This window comes from Megalobrama amblycephala, linkage group LG17, assembly GCF_018812025.1.
Source record: "Megalobrama amblycephala isolate DHTTF-2021 linkage group LG17, ASM1881202v1, whole genome shotgun sequence".
Classification (NCBI taxonomy): domain Eukaryota; kingdom Metazoa; phylum Chordata; class Actinopteri; order Cypriniformes; family Xenocyprididae; genus Megalobrama; species Megalobrama amblycephala.
The window spans coordinates 5,785,789-5,802,050 of NC_063060.1; the positions used below are offsets into that span (position 1 = coordinate 5,785,789).

Consider the following 16,262-nt stretch of genomic DNA (forward strand, 5'->3'; position numbering starts at 1 on the left):
AGATACATAAAACAATGTTAAGTAAAATTAAAAAGCTTTGAATTTTTAATTTTACTTCTTGCACTTTGGTCTCATTGGTGGCTGCAGTCATGTACTCGTCTCTTTAGTGATTCACAACTACTTGCTAAATTAATGCTCTTGCATTCATGTAAAGTAGCCTTGTTAACAAGTTTCGGTGAGTAAGGGCAAAACACACAAGATGTAGTACTTGCAGTGCCCTGCAGATGACAGTATTGCTTATTTTGTAGTAGAAATAAACTGCTGCAGAAAAAAGTTAGGTGCCATGCAAAATGTAATGAGTAAATGCATCGCTCATTGTAAATGTACTGGAGTAAAGAGTACATATTTTCAAAAATGTAGTCAAGAATAGAGTAAAAGTTGCTCATATCTTTGATACTCAGTAAAATTACAGAGTAGCCAAAACGATATCAAGTACAGTAACAAATTACTTTTACTCAAATAATTTACACCTCTGGTTCCATGAAAAACCTTCAACATCCATGGAACCTTTCCATTCTACAAAAGGTTCTTTAGATTATAAAATGTTCTTCAAGAGCAGTTCACTGAAAGGTTCTTTGGGGAACTCACAATGGTTCTTCTATCTTTGACATCACTGTGAACCCTCCCTTTTGGAACCTTCATTTTTAATGCATTTAAAGAGATTATCCAATAGTGAAACTTCTGTCATCATGAGGGGGAGTAAACATTTTAATTTTTGGGTAAACAATCCCTCTTTTTAAGTTACAATATTAAATGAAGCATTTTAAATGTAAAGAGCACTGTATTTTTTTTTTTTTTTTTTTTTTTTTACATTACAAATGTTGGTATCATCTGATAATGGGAATAATATACACATTATGATTCCAGTCGAATTTATTATGTCAGTGATATCATCATATTTTACATATGAAATAAGGTCATACAGATACAGTATATCTCAAAAGCCGTATTCACATATATCTTCACAAAATTATATATTCCCATAATTCCTATCTACATATATTTTACAAAAATAATTACATTTAAAATCTCAGTAACTCTGAGCCTCTAGCCACGACATTCTTGCATTTATATAGTGGCAGAGACGAGAAAGAGCAGAACTTGTTAACAGGGCTCTCCAGAAGAGAAAATCAACCTGACAGCAGCAGCAGCACAAGCAGACTCCCGTCCATGACTGCTCACACAGATCCTCTCTGCTGTTTATCATTATGTTTATGTGTTCTGCGGTATTTTTAAAAAGAGGTTATCAAAGACATAAATTTTCTGTTTCAGAGTGTGTTTAATGATATTAAAGGGGACATATAATGAAAATCTGACTTTTTCCATGTTTAAGTGCTATAATCGCAAATTTGCAAGTGAAAATGGTGTACCAGTTCTAAGGCCATGGGAAAAGTTTGAGGAAAGCATGCTAACTGTGCTGTCATTGGCTGCACAGATTAGCACAGAACACTATTTAAAGTCTAGGCCGGGTACAGTTAGTACACTTTTTGCTTTTTCTGTTACCACACCAAAACTAGGGACTGAAAAGAAGTGATTTTTCATATGACATTTCCTTTACTTGTCTACTAAAATATTAATATTTATTAACACCCATAAGTAGGTCATATTTGCCCCAATTAGCTCATAAAAACATGAAGCTTTTTTGTTCAAACTGTATCCATGTTGGGTACTTCTTCAAAGTGCACGTTTTTGAAAACAATACTGTTATCGCCCCGGTGTAAACTACAAAAATGTGAATTTGTGAAAATGGTGACGTCATGCAGACCAGGTACAGTTGGTACAGGGGTACATTATAAACACCTTTAATAACTAAAGAAAAAAAAGGCAAACAGGAACTAAACCACAGGAAAAGAAAACCAGAAACAGCTAGATAGAATAGAATAGAATAGAATAGAATAGAATAGAATAGAATAGAACAGAACAGAATATCAGAAGAAGAGTACTTGAACACAAAACTCACAGAACATAAAGGAAATTGTAATAGTGACACTGAAGACGGAAGTACTGATGCTTTCATTCATGAAAAAATGTCAATCAATTTCAATTAATAGAGTATAATATATATATTATACATATTATATATATATATATATGGCCATTATATTATTAATGTTAATATATTATACAATATGGCCATTCATGTTAACAAACTTGTGGATTGACTCAGGTGTGTTCTAATTAGGGAGACATTCAAAATGTACAGTGTTTGGGAGTAACATGATACTGTAAAATTGTTCATTAGCATACTCTGCTCTTCTCAAACTGGTGTAATTTGTGGCCATCTTGTGGTGAAAGGATGAATAACACCTAACCAGAGTTCTGCTGATACAACCTGACCTACACGAGTACATCCGATTGACTGAAAATATAGTATAGATGGGCTAAGAATATTAATAGTAAAAACGACTACAACAAATCAACAACATAAAACAGAGTGTATGTGCATATTAAAGTCACTTTCACAATTATATCAAATACAAGACAAGACATGAACATGTGAATAAATCTTTATCTACATATTATGTATCATTTATGTTATTATTATTTAAGAATGCAGAGACAGAGAGTGAGAGAGAGAGAGAGATTTTTTATGAAAGAGTAACTACTCCAATGCTAATAAATTAATAAAAGTCGAATTCCCAATCTTTAGTTTTACAAAGTAAATTTTATTTTATTTTTATTTTGAACACATATAGCATATCTTTGTTATTTCAGAATGCAGAGAGAAAGAGATTCATTTACTCCTCCAGTGCTGATCATTGTTTTAATATATAGCATATTAAAGTTACTTCAATCTTCATCAATTTCATAAGAAAAGCACAAAAAAGAAAAAAAAAAAGCACACTATATATATAATTTCAAATTATGACACATCTAGTCATCACGTAAAAATGGAAATAATATATTTTTTTTTTTTACAAAAAATATCCCCTTTCATATATTCATATACATATTATTTCAACTACCATTTACTATATACATTATATAAATAGAAACTTCATGGTGTTTAAAGAGCCCCTATTATGCTTTTTCAAATATTACCTTTAATGCAATGTGTAATGTAGCTGTCTGTGAATGTAAACAGTCTGCAAAGTTGTGAAGCCGAAAAAAATAAAGTTTGAGCAAAAATAAAGATAAATAAAGTTATTGTCTCTCAAAAGAAAGAATCGATTCTGAACAGCCTAAATGAGTCGTCAGGAATTCAAATTCCCACTGCATTACGTCACTGTGCAACACATTTACATAATGCCCGCCTATGTTCTGCGTTGTCCGCCCTCAAACACTGTGGCTTTTTCGTTAACATCATGTCGAGAAGACATTGTGTCCTATGCTGTGAAAGTAAATTTGTTTTATTTTCACTTCCGAGTGATGAGGCTGCAAAGAATCAGTGGTTAAAAATATTTTTTTCAATGATACCACAGCAGTAACTACAATCCTAATCTTTTGTTGTGTTCCTGTGTTTGTTGTGGAGTTCAACACGGGATTCACTTTTAACTTTGAATTCACTTTGAATTGTGTCCATTAAAGCAGATTGTCTGTCGTTCTTTCTGCTTTGAGTAATGATAAAGAATGGAGCAAACTTTGATGTTACAACAGTCATTAGTGGTCTGCTAATGTATACTTTTATTGTTTATTGATACAGTTAATGATACAGTTCCCGCATATACACTGCAATAAATTAATAAAATATACACAACTGTTTGTTGCTGGACACTTGTTAATGCCGATGGTGAGGAATTACAGTTGCAAAATCTCATAATGTACATCAAACTGAGTAGCGTATCACTGAGAAACGTCCTGCTCAAGGTTCCAATAACTAGTTCTTCCAATGTTTCATCATCAGACTCACGCTCGAATTGATATGGTAAAATCGACACCATCGTTACTGTCTTTACAGTGTGTTCAATTGATTATATGCACAGAGCGTTCTTTAGAACTTCCGCATTAATATAAGCCAGCTCGAAAACTTCCGGTGAGATGTCACTTGCTGGTGTGTTGAGCATCAATAGTATACTACTTACACACACTTTTGCGTGAAGAAAAAAAAAAAGTGTCAAAATTGTAATATTTATTGTGCACTTTAGTTAGATTAATTGAATAAAATGTGTGTTTTCACAAGTATGCCAAAATCATTGATCTTGCGCTGCACTGACTGACAGCTGCTGTGATTACAAAGGGAAAGCGCAGCGCTCGCAATAAGAAAAGTTATTGTTTTTCATAAGATTTTGTGAGTACTTCATACTTCACATTGACAAAATGCATTTTTAAACCTAGATATTTTATAATGTGTAATATTTTGTCAAAAATGTAACAAAAAAGTGAAAAACTTTTAGAGGAATTGGCTGATATATGCGCAAATAAATGCTACTTTGCCGCCATCTGCTGGTTATAGTGGTAATTATTGTCTTTTTTATTTTTAAAGGTCCCGTTCTTCGTGATCTCATGTTTCAAACTTTAGATAGTGTGTAATGTTGTTGTTAGAGTATAAATAAAATCTGTAAAATTTTAAAACTCAAAGTTCAATGCCAAGCGAGATATTTTATTTAACAGAAGTCGCCTACATCGAACGGCCAGTTTGGACTACATCCCTCTACTTCCTTCTTTAATGACGTCACTAAAACAGTTTTTGACTAACCTCCGCCCACAGGAATACACAAGAGTTGCGTTTGTAGAGTGTGTTTGTCGCCATGTCGTCGAAACGCTGTTATTTTCATCCCGCAGTCCAATCAGCGGGTCTGATTCCGGCACAAATTGATAGGGTAAAATTAAAGACAACATGTTTACAATAACACTGAGCGCGTGCATCTCCACGTTATGGTAAGAGGCGTGACCTTTCAGGGCAAGGAGCGCTAACTGCTGTCGAATCACAACACAGGAACCGCTGGCACAATCAGAACTCGTTACGTATTTCTGAAGGAGGGACTTCATAGAACAAGGAAGTCATCAGCCCGTTTTTATGACAGTGGAAACAGCGGTATACAGTAAAGTAAATTATGTGAAAAATATTGTGTTTTTTTACACGCGAAACATGAACACATGTTATATTGCACACTATAAACAATCAAAGCTTCAAAAAACCACGAAAAATGGGACCTTTAAATGTGTTTTCTAATGTTGAATTTCCTACATTTTGAAATGTTCAGTTTTACAGTAGGGGCAATGTCAGAAAGATGAACAAGTAATGTTTGCGGTCATCAGTGTTGGGCTCCTTACTTTAAAAATGTAATTAGTTATAGTTACTAGTTAGGCTACTTCTCACAAATAGTAATGGAGTGGATCAGACAGACATGATTTTGACCACTTCATTAAGTTTTGTTTTGTAGAAAGCAATTAAAATTAAAATAAACAATTAAAATGTCTCCTTGCTGTTTTTGTCACATTCATAATCTTTTGCTGGTTCTTTATGGCAAGCTTTATGTGAGTGCTTGAGTGCTATAGCCTATATTAAATAAACGCTCATTATTATGGTTTATTCTCTCCAGTATTTAAGGAAATAAATTAATATAAATGTGATTAGTCAACTAATGGCTTAAATGAACAACTCCTAGTCGACTAGAAAAAAACAAACAAAAAAAACTTATTTCACATATTTTCGATCCAGCATGTCACAAAGGGTATTCTGCGCTCGCATGCTCACAGACACACACACAGCATCATACATTATTATCAGTCTAAAATTATATTTGTGTGTGACTAACCCCAACACACACCAGAGAAAAAAAAACTTTGCAGGTCCTATGGCTGAGAGAGAGTCTACTCGGATGAAAACCGCTTCAGTGAGCTCAATTATAGTAATGTGGGATTTTTGGTCAGTAACGGTAATGGCGTTGTAACGGGAGAAAAAGTAATTCATTTGATTACTTTATACTTTACACTGAAAAAAATAATGCCGTTAGTAACGCCGTTTATTTATAATGCCGTTATTCCCATCACTGATGGTTTTGTGTCAATGTACAGCAAGTACAGAATGAACAGCTAACAGTTCACCGGAAATGCCTGAGCTGGCTAAAGGACAACAAGGACGTGCATATAGTCAATTGCTGAGAACTGAGCAAAACCTCCGGAGCTAAAGTTCAGTTCTGGTAATGAGCGTTTTGTTTCCAACACGTGCTGTAAGCAGTAGACCAATCGTAACAGACTGGGCCATCTGGCCAATCAGAGCAGAGTAGGCTTGCGAAAAGGTGGGATTTAGAGAGACGGAATCATCAGAGTCGTTTGAGAATCATTGAAAAATGTGGTGATGTGCAATGTATATTATGAGACCTCCAGGTACCTAAAAAATAGCATAATAGGGGCACTTTAAATAACTGATAATTCTGCTAAAAGTACTTCACAATTCCTTAAAGCAATCTACTGTTACTAAAAATAAAAACCCCTCTATATTCTTTGAGTCTATTTTGAATTTTGATATAAAGGCCTAAATAAAAGATTACTTCTTATTACATTTATTATTGGAACCTGCAATACGGTTGATCTCCTGATGAAACACCTCTCCACCTTCTCCTTTTCTCCAGCTTATTTTGCTGTCACTTTCCAGCCCCATGCTCTTCAGCTTTTCACTTATCTAGAGAAGACCAGGGAGAGAAAAAAAAAAAAAATAAATAAATAAAAAATAAAAAATCAAACATAACAGCAACAATATGTGATATGAGAGGTGCTTGCCAGTTCAGACATCGAGAACACAATGCTATATGATGTTGTGGTTGGTTGTCATGGTTCTATTATGCATTCAAAATTTGACACTGAAACTAAACAGTTTTTACGGCAGAGACAAACCTCATTCAGGATGGCAGTCTGTATGGAAGGATCATTCAATGTGCATTTTCCATTACAGGACAATTTTAGTTTGACAATCTGCTTTTTAATCAACTTGTCATCTAGAGAAATTAAGAGTTCATCATTAACACAGAAGATATATCAATAAATGAAAACATATGTCAGTAGGTCTGTTTCAGTAATGATCTACAAATCTCTTGTTTGAATCATTTGATTCTTTTAGGGAAACTCACCTCCATGGCAGATAAAAGGACGCTTTAGATCACAGCTTTCATGAGCCCATTTCCCAGAATTGATTCTTGACATGCCGACACACTCAGATCCTGAACTCTGGGATGGTTGACCTTCTGTCCAGTATCTGAAACTGAGATTCCCACTATCAGACCACTGCCAAGAGTCCAGGAACAGACCAATCCAGAGAGATGCTTGATTACGGATCAGATTCTGCTGCTCTGCGCTGCTGATACTCGCCAAGTCAGTGTGGTGTTGTCTGCAGTAACTCTGAGCATCTCTCCATGTCATAGCAGTCGTAATGATAATAAAACCAGAGCTGTCTGTTCAGAAACACCAGATAAAAACCAGCCCTAAAAACCAGTCCAGGATCAGCTAAAGTGTGGGGGAAAATGAACCAGATTTGAGAACTCACCATTGAAACACACAAATGGGAGAGCGGTGCTGCAGCTCTCATCATACCAGTTTCCATTAAAACTATTCACACACTCTCCATCACCATTTGGTTCTCCTGGATTCCAGATACTGTACTGGGACTGTGTGCCTATAGACCAGACCCAGCGATACTCTGTTCCATTGTGGAGACCTATCCATACTGAACCACTGTATCCAGCATCCACTGTATTTACCAGCAATCTCGCGTCGCTCATGTTGTCAGCAGTGGCCAGATCAGTGAATCTCGCTCTGCAGTAACTCTGAGCATCTTGCCATGACCTGCTTTCATTTATAAACTGGTACTGGTATTTGCGCCCTTTAGGAGGGAAATGACAGGATTATAAAGATAATAGATAGTTGAAGATACAATCATGATTAAAAAGCATGTTGCCCTAAAACACATAACATTTTCTGTGATCAATTTATAAGCGGAAACTGAGCCAATTAAATTTGTAATAGACTGAAGGAGTAAGCAGATAGTCCGAAAATGAATGAGATTGTACAAATTCATACAAATTAGACACCAAACCTTCAAAACTTAAAATAGTTACGCTATTTACACTAATGCTGTATAGGTACTTTAGAATTAAATTTTGGTAAATATATAAAATTTTGGACAGTTAATAATTACATTTTTAATTTTGAAATTATGTGGCATTTTAAGCCAACCGGGTAGTTAGCATCATCCTGGTTCACTTGACAAAAACCCAATATGTTTTTCCACTGGCTCTTGGATTATTCCACAAAATAAGGTCTGTGACTAACAGAAGCTTATGATTCTTACACATCTGTTAATCTTCACAAATGAACACAACTTTTATGAATTTTAAACAAACACAATCTTCAGAAGTCAAAAGCTATACGTAGGCTATGAAGAAACTACAGTCTCATCACTTCAACGTCACCATCACTAAGCTTACAACTACTATTTCAATCTTTGTTTAAAAGATTTTCCTTGAAAGTTTGAGATAAGTTTGCAAGAGTATGATAATAAACACAAGGCTATAAAAGTGGACATTTGTAGATGAGTTTCTGATTGGCTGATGATGTTTAATGTCCCAGACTACCTCTGTTGTCCCATTTTTTTCCTCTTGAGATTTTTTAAAGCTTTTACTTGTCTTGTAAAAGGCTGTTACGGTCACACGTTGTTGCAGCAAAGGATGAGATGTAGGATCTAATTGCAGCAATTTACTGAACAGAACTCAGAATCACTTGAATAGGAAACAGAACAGCAACGTATACATAGAGAACTGACAAAGGAACTGAACAAACAGGGCTTAAATACACAGTGAACAGAAGATCTAAACAAGACTAACAAGACACAGCTGAACTCAAACACTAATCAAATCAGGAACCATGACAACAAGTGGCGGGAAACTGAAAACAAAGGGGAACATGTGACCAAAGAAAAACTCTAAACATGAATTAAACATGAATTAAACAGAACAAAACAACTCAAACCGTGACATTACCCCGCCCTCCCGGAAGGCGCATCCCGCGCCGTATAATATTAACGGAGTGGGAGGGTGGGCACTCTGGAGGCTGGCAAGGGCGTGGCTAATCAGGACAGGAAGCCTCCAGGGCGGCCCAGGCAGTTCGGGGGGGCCAGGGCAGTGCCGGTAATTCGGGGGCCCAGGGTGACGCTGCCTTGTGGCCTTCTTCTTGAAACCCCTCTTGGCCACTACAGCAGACTTACTGCACCTATCAGGTTCCCATCAGCAGGCTCGTGGGCTGGAGCCCCCTCTGGGCTCGGGGCAGAGACGGGGCAGAGACCCCTCTGGGTCGGGACAGAGACAAGGGCAGAGACTGGAGCCCTCTCTGGGCTCGGGGCGGAGAGCCCCCTCTGTTCTCTGGAGCCCTCTCTGGGCCCGGGGCGGAGAGCCCCCTCGTGGGCGGAGACTGGAGCCCCCTCTGGGCTCGGGACAGAGACAAGGGCAGAGACTGGAGCCCTCTCTGGGCTCGGGGTGGAGACTGGAGCCCCCTCTGGGCCCGGGGCGGAGACCAGAGCCCCCTCTGTTCTCGGTGCAGAGACTGGAGCCCCCTCTGGGCTCAGGGCGGAGACTAGGGCGGAGACTGGAGCCCTCTCTGGGCTCGGTGCAGGGACTGGAGCCCCCTCTGGGCTCAGGGCGGAGACTAGGGCGGAGACTGGAGCCCTCTCTGGGCTCGGTGCAGGGACTGGAGCCCCCTCTGGGCTCAGGGCGGAGACTAGGGCGGAGACTGGAGCCCCCTCTGGGCTCTGGGTGGAGACAGGGGCGGAAACCGAAGCCCCCTCTGGGCTCGGGGCAGAGACTGGAGCCCCCTCTGGGCTCGGGGCAGAGACAAGGGCGGAGACAGGAGCCCTCTCTGGGCTCAGGGCGGAGACTGGGACGGGCCTCTTGTGACCAGGCTTGCAGGCTGGGAGAACGGAGGTGGACTTCAACACTGACCTGACAGATGCAAGTGGTGGGTCAGCAACTTTGGCCCCCAGGTCAGCGCTGTTGGATACCCACTTCCATGCACGGGGAAACACAGGGGGACAGAAATGGGTGATTCCATTGGAGGGGTATGTGAAGGGAACTGGTGTGGGGTGAGCTGACCAGGCCAAGTGTGTTTCTGATGGGGCTGGATAAGTAAGATACTTTCCCTTAACTTCTACTTCAAAATTAGAACCATTCAAATAGAGAATGAGATTCACAGACTCAACTAGAGTGAAGTAACAAGCAGGTTCACTATACCGAATAGTATCTTCATCCAGACCCATCAGAAAACATGCACCGAGGGAAGCATCAAGCCAGCCCTCCTGATAAAAGACCTCAAGAAACTCCTCCACATACCTCTCCAAAGGACAACCCCTCTGCCTCCAGTGTTGCCAACTTAGCGACTTTGTCGCTAGATTTAGCGACTTTTCAGACCCCTTTAGCGACTATTTTTCAAAAAAAACGCCTAGCGACAAATCTAGCGACTTTTTGGACAAACCTTAGTAACTTTTCAAATGTCACCAGCACTGTCCTGTGAGCGCGAGATCTTGCTTTCCCGCTGCCGTCACACCTCTCTTGGTGTCTACTCTGTTCATTGAGTGGCTGAGAGCAGCAGGAGCACCGTTGAGCATCTGCACGTGAATGAGCATACACACGAGCACACAGTGTTGCCACGGACCAAACACATTTCTGATTCTCCGTTTTATATTTAAAGAATTTAGTTTGATGGTTTTGATTTCCATTTTTTCTCGTGTGCTTATTATCACTTATATTACTCACTATCCCGAGCTAGTTCACAGTTTCCGACTCTCTGAATTCATGTAATTTACAAATGTATAAAAATGTAATTTATTATACACGCTTTTTGTTGCCGGACAAAAAAAATAAAACTTTATATAGGCCACTATATATATATATATATATATATATATATATAAGTGATGTCTCGCGCATATACTTGAATGAGAGCGAGACATCACTGCCGTTGTCAGAGCGCGATCAGACCAAACGAATTGAGTGATGAATGCCGTTGGACATAGTGGTGCATTAGAGGTAAAAAATGATATAAATACTGTTCGGTTTCTCACACAAACCGATCGTTTCTTGTCTTAGGACATCAATGTGTCGTCACGAGCTGCAGGGTTTAATTTGGACTTGTCTAAGCAAGTTTTATTTACTCTTATTGTAGAAGTTCCCATCCACTAGCATTATTTGACTGACAGACAGCAACGGTTGGAGTTAAAAATCATCATTTGTGTTCTACTGAAGAAACAAAGACACCTACATCTTGGATGCTCTGGGGGTAAGCAGATAAACATAAAATTTTCATTTTTGGGTGAACTATACCTTTAAGGGAACCAGGGTGATGTGGGTTGGCCTACAAAAATATATAATTACTGTAGCACTCTATTACTAATGTATTTCCTATCATAGAATAAAATGTAAAAATATCTTGAGCTTGTGTTAACCACATACGTTATTTCAGGTACTTAACCACAAACCCATTCAAAAAAACTTATTGACTTTGGGATAATGGAACTGGAAGTCCTGGAAGTGCTAAAATGCTAACTCAGTTTTAGGTTTTGGCCTTTAAAAACACATCATCCCTGCAGCACTCTATATTCAATGTTATACTGTTTGTCATACTGCATAAATAAAAATTTTATAAGATTTCTAGCATGCTTTCTGTATAGGTTAGCCTATAATTTATTGGCAATTTGAATTTTTGGGTTATTCTAAGTGTCAGGTTTTTAGAAAGATTTTTTTTTTAATAGTAATCAGCATATTGTTGTGTTTGTACTCACTCACTGTTAAATAATGCACAATACTTCAGAACATGAAATGATAGTCATTCTGTCTAACATGCTCTAATTTGTTAGTTGCTTACATCCATGGCAGATAAAAGGATACTCCAGATCACAGCTTTCATGGGCCCATTTCCCAGAATCTTTCCTTGACATGCCGACACAGTCACCAGATCCTGAACTCTGGGATGGTTGACCTGCTGCCCAGTTTCTAAAGAAGCGGCTCCATTTGTCAGACCATTCCCAAGAGTCCTGGAACAGACCAAACCAGGTGTAATATCCATAGAACACAACCCGAGTTATCTGGTTATTTTCTTTAGAGTTGTGGATGGAGGGCAGATCTGTGTAATACTGTCTGCAGTAGCTCTGAGCATCACTCCAGTTTTTAGCACTTTGAATCATAACGTATCCATTATTTTCTAATGAGAGAAAAAAAGAATCAGTTTATAGCTCTTCTTTCCCAGTTAAACTGCTCAATAAATTTAAAAGAACAGGGAACTCACCCTTGTAGCATGTAAAATATCGTCCATGGCTACATGCAATATCATACCAGACCCCGAAAAAATAAGCTGCACAAGATGCATTCTCATTTGGCTCTCCTGAAGCCCAGTTAGAGTACGGAGAAAATTTTTCTTCTCCATTAGACCAAGCCCAGCGTTTCTGTGTCCCTCTCTTCAGTCCAATCCACACAGATCCGCTGTATCCAGCATCCACTATATTTACCAGCCTGTTCACATCAACCATGTTGTCTACAGTAGCCAGGTCAGTGTACTTCTCTCTGCAGTAACTCTGAGCCTCTGGCCATGACATTCTCAAATGTATATAGTGGTACTGACGAGAAAGAGCAGAACTGCTCCAGAAGAGCCCTGTTAAAATCAACATGTTGAACCATCTATATGTGTACACATCATCATAAATACAGATTACAAATGACCACACCAACCTGACAGCAGCAGCAGCAGCACAAACAGACTCCCGTCCATGACTGCTCACACAGATCCTCTCTGCTCGATTCTGATAAGAAATGATCAAACACACATTTTCTGTGTCACAGGTGTGTAAGGAGGGAATTCAACCCATATATTGTGAATTTATTGTGACTTTACATACTTCATGTCAAGAAATGCACCCTGAATTCTGTTTACAGATGTGATGTAATGATGCAAAGACAAACGACTGCATGCTCGAATTTCCAGCGGAAACCCACCAGTACCGATTTTATTATAAAACAATATTACAAGCTTACCCTTGTGAATCAGCAAAGGTAAAGGAGATGGTTTTGAACAGCTGGTTATGCACTTGCTCAAAAATTGATATTGGATTATTTTAACCAAAAAAAAAAAAAAAAAAAAAAAAAATTATGGACAGCAGCTTTAAAGTTCAAAATGAGATTAGGAGGTTCAGTCTGCAATATAACATGGCTTTTGGCCTCATTCAGGTCTAAGACAAGATGCAAGTTATTTTCATATTCAAATAGCTCATTTTCATTGAAGATGTTTTTGCACGTCACATCTTATCAATGGACAAACCATCTTGCCAAAAAACATCTTAAAGAAATCATGACAGAGTCTAACACAAAACACTAACATATGCAATAGAACAATTTGTATATGTGCCATTATATTAATATTATTATTATTTATATTGTTGTTTTACGGAGATCAGTAACTGTTGCAAAACAGTTCATTTCAAATGTGTGTAAAATTAAGAAAAAACATGAACATTTTAGATATTGGGCTTGGATGTAAAATGGAAATAAAATTTACTTGTTCAAAATAATTTTTAACCCATTCTCCATCACCAACCCCAACTCCTATTTGATTAATTTACAATGGTAAACAGAGACAACAGCAAATTGGAAACATATACACAAAACATACAGTAGGCTAACAACTCTATAAACTTAACACATACTGACATTGGCAATTGTAGGCTGTAAACTGTAAAAAAAAAAAGTATTGATTTAACTTTTTGTATTCATTTATAAAATTTGTCAACTTGAAATGTGAAGTTGTATTAAATGACAACTTGGATATTTGAGTTACCTGAATTAGTTAAATCTAGGAAAGTAAAATGTTAAATTGTTATTGCCAATTCCAGCAATATGTTTTTATTTGATTTGATTTGATTTTTTTTTACAGCATTAACGTGATTGTTAATTACGGTCAAATATAAAATAGTAATTTCTTACCTTTTTTGGGGGGGGAGGGTCATACGTCTCTGTGTTATATTTTTACACAGAGACGTATGACTGCTAATGTCACTTCAGGAAGGTCATAGACATGTGTGTTGCAGCTCTGGTTATTTAGGACAACCCTGCCCCTAAATGGCAAGTAAAACAAAACAAACTATCTCTGGTTGCTTTACATGTTTGTCTTCTTTCTTTTCTAGAACAGAAAAAGCTGCAATGTGGACCAGACATTTAGACATTGTAGGACTTCGCCTATTTATTAGCTCAATTAAGTATAAAGAGGGGTAATTAAGTTACAGGGAATAAGAATCGAATCAACTGTAATTGATTCACTGTAACTGATTCAGAATTAATATTTAACACTTCATCAATTATTCGTCCAGCGAAAAATTGAGGTTAAAGTATTTTACCAATTCTGGATAAAATATTATTCTGTGGCCAACAGTAACAATATTTTATTATGATTATTATAAGCAAGAGGTAACTTTTAGGATCTTTTGAGTTTGAGACAGTAATTTGATACACAGCACAAGAAACTCGTATATATTATCAAGCTTTATTGACTACTTCTAATGATTACAAGAAACTGAGGCTAAACACACACACACACACACACACACACACACACACACACACACACACACACACACACGCGCGGAGTTGATATGAGCTACGAAAAGTCCCAAGTTCAGTGCTAACTTAACTCGTAACCTGAGGAAAATCACAAAAGCAGAGCTTTGGCTTGATTCTTTCGGTTTAAAGGAGTTTCACCAGTTTCCAGCAAGAGAGAGAGAGAAGTTTTACTTGTACCTGCGTTCACTCTGACAGCTGAGGTAGGTGGGTGTTTCGTGGCTCTTGTTGAGCGGAATCCCAACTCGGATTGGCTGTTTTGCGGTGACGTCTTCTCAGGGAAGCCCTTCGTTGGTTAGCGCGGAAGCTTTGAAGGAAGTTGCCGGCTGGTGAAACGCGCTGTTCTGAGCGTCTGGCTTGAGCAGCTCTCTTCTTGGGAGACTTTGGTCAGATAGTTCACGGAGTGTTTCGGAGTTCTGGATTTCGACGGATGTTGAATGGTCAGCTGCGCGGCTCGTGGATGAAGTCGGCGACTGTTAGATGGAAAATCAGCGCCGGTAAAGGATCAGTTCTCAACTTCTTCTTTTCAGCATGACCCAAGCAACTTTTCAGCCGTGGTCAAAGTATCGGTGCTTCAACTTCAACGACTAGCTTGTTTGGGACAGCATAGTTTTATAGGAGCAAGTTGGCTCCATCCTTCAGATGTGATCCTCCAATGAGACGTTGCTACGGAGATTAGACACGCCCCGTCTATTGTCTGTTGATTACATTGCGTGATATCCACGGAACATTCTCTTGTTTTATTAACAACTTTATAACGTTTCTTAATATCTTCCTGATACTGAATTTCAATGTTTCATTCACACAGAATTACAGAGAATTATAAATCCTGTATTTAGAACTCAAACATGACACACTTCTTACACACATATTACTAGACTGACCTAATTAAAACAGTGATTACAAGAGAAAGAAAATGCAGAAGGGAATAGAAACATATAATGCATCGAATCCAACATGTTAGTAATCACATCATGGCATGTGTTATTCTGGATATAATTAATACTTTAAATGATCGACAATTGTCCTTTTGAGATTCAAGATTGAGTCCTTAAGCAGAGTTTAAACAGTGACCGGAGTCACAAGTGACCGGGTCAAAAGGGATTCCTAATCAGGGTATGTCTGTGAGGATCCGTTGTGCTTTTAGATCCGTTAATTAGTGTTTCCTGTTCTGTTTGTTTGATACAAAAGGGTTTTGTGAGCGTCTATAAATTTAATGTGATCAGGAAGGCCTCAGAACAGATATTTTCTGTTCTTAAGTCACGTTACCACTTCTCTTAATGCTGACTAGCTGGAATTAGGAGCTATCCAGTGCCCCCAGGAATTTTGGTGTCAGCGAATGAATCATTGGTCAAATTAAGCTTTGTTTATTCATGTTGGTAACGTCGAGCGAGGCCCTACAACATTTATTCAAAACAAACTCCCTGCCACTTGCATATTTGTTTATTAGATGTTGTGTTAAATATGAGAGTGTTGTACTCCCTGCACTATTTAACACATTTATATTGATTGTTTACATAACTTTCCTTCACATATCAGAATGTGAACCATTATAGAAACCTCTGACACAGCATCTGACCCACCTGAACACAACGAATTACACTTCTATTAACATTAAAACTTAGAACTTTGCCGCATTAAATGCTTTTGTTCATGCACATGTATTGTATGCTGATTTTTGTGGCAAGACATGAGTAATTTTCATATTCAAATAGCTTGTTTTCATTTGTGGACCGT

General features: G+C 38.1%; 1 protein-coding gene across 1 annotated transcript; it reads right to left on the reverse strand.

The window, feature by feature from the left end:
• Positions 1-5,734: 5,734 nt before the first annotated feature.
• Positions 5,735-12,721, reverse strand: LOC125249960 (macrophage mannose receptor 1-like). Its single transcript, XM_048162219.1, has 7 exons — positions 12,648-12,721; positions 12,208-12,570; positions 11,788-12,123; positions 7,424-7,759; positions 7,011-7,331; positions 6,778-6,878; positions 5,735-6,565 (listed from the first exon to the last, which is right to left on the reverse strand). Exons 1-7 carry the CDS (start codon positions 12,685-12,687, stop codon positions 6,431-6,433), a joined length of 1,632 nt encoding a protein of 543 aa, XP_048018176.1. The 5' UTR covers positions 12,688-12,721; the 3' UTR covers positions 5,735-6,430.
• Between the last annotated feature and the right edge of the window lie 3,541 nt (positions 12,722-16,262).

Excerpts from the sequence above, each read along its gene's own strand:
- LOC125249960 (XM_048162219.1), bottom strand. The coding sequence starts at position 12,687 with ATGGACGGGAGTCTGTTTGTGCTGCTGCTGCTGCTGTCAG. Across the intron at positions 12,571-12,647 it reads GCTGCTGCTGCTGCTGTCAG|GGCTCTTCTGGAGCAGTTCT; the intron begins GTTGGTGTGGTC and ends TGATTTTAACAG. Across the intron at positions 12,124-12,207 it reads ATATTTTACATGCTACAAGG|AAAATAATGGATACGTTATG; the intron begins GTGAGTTCCCTG and ends TTCTCTCATTAG.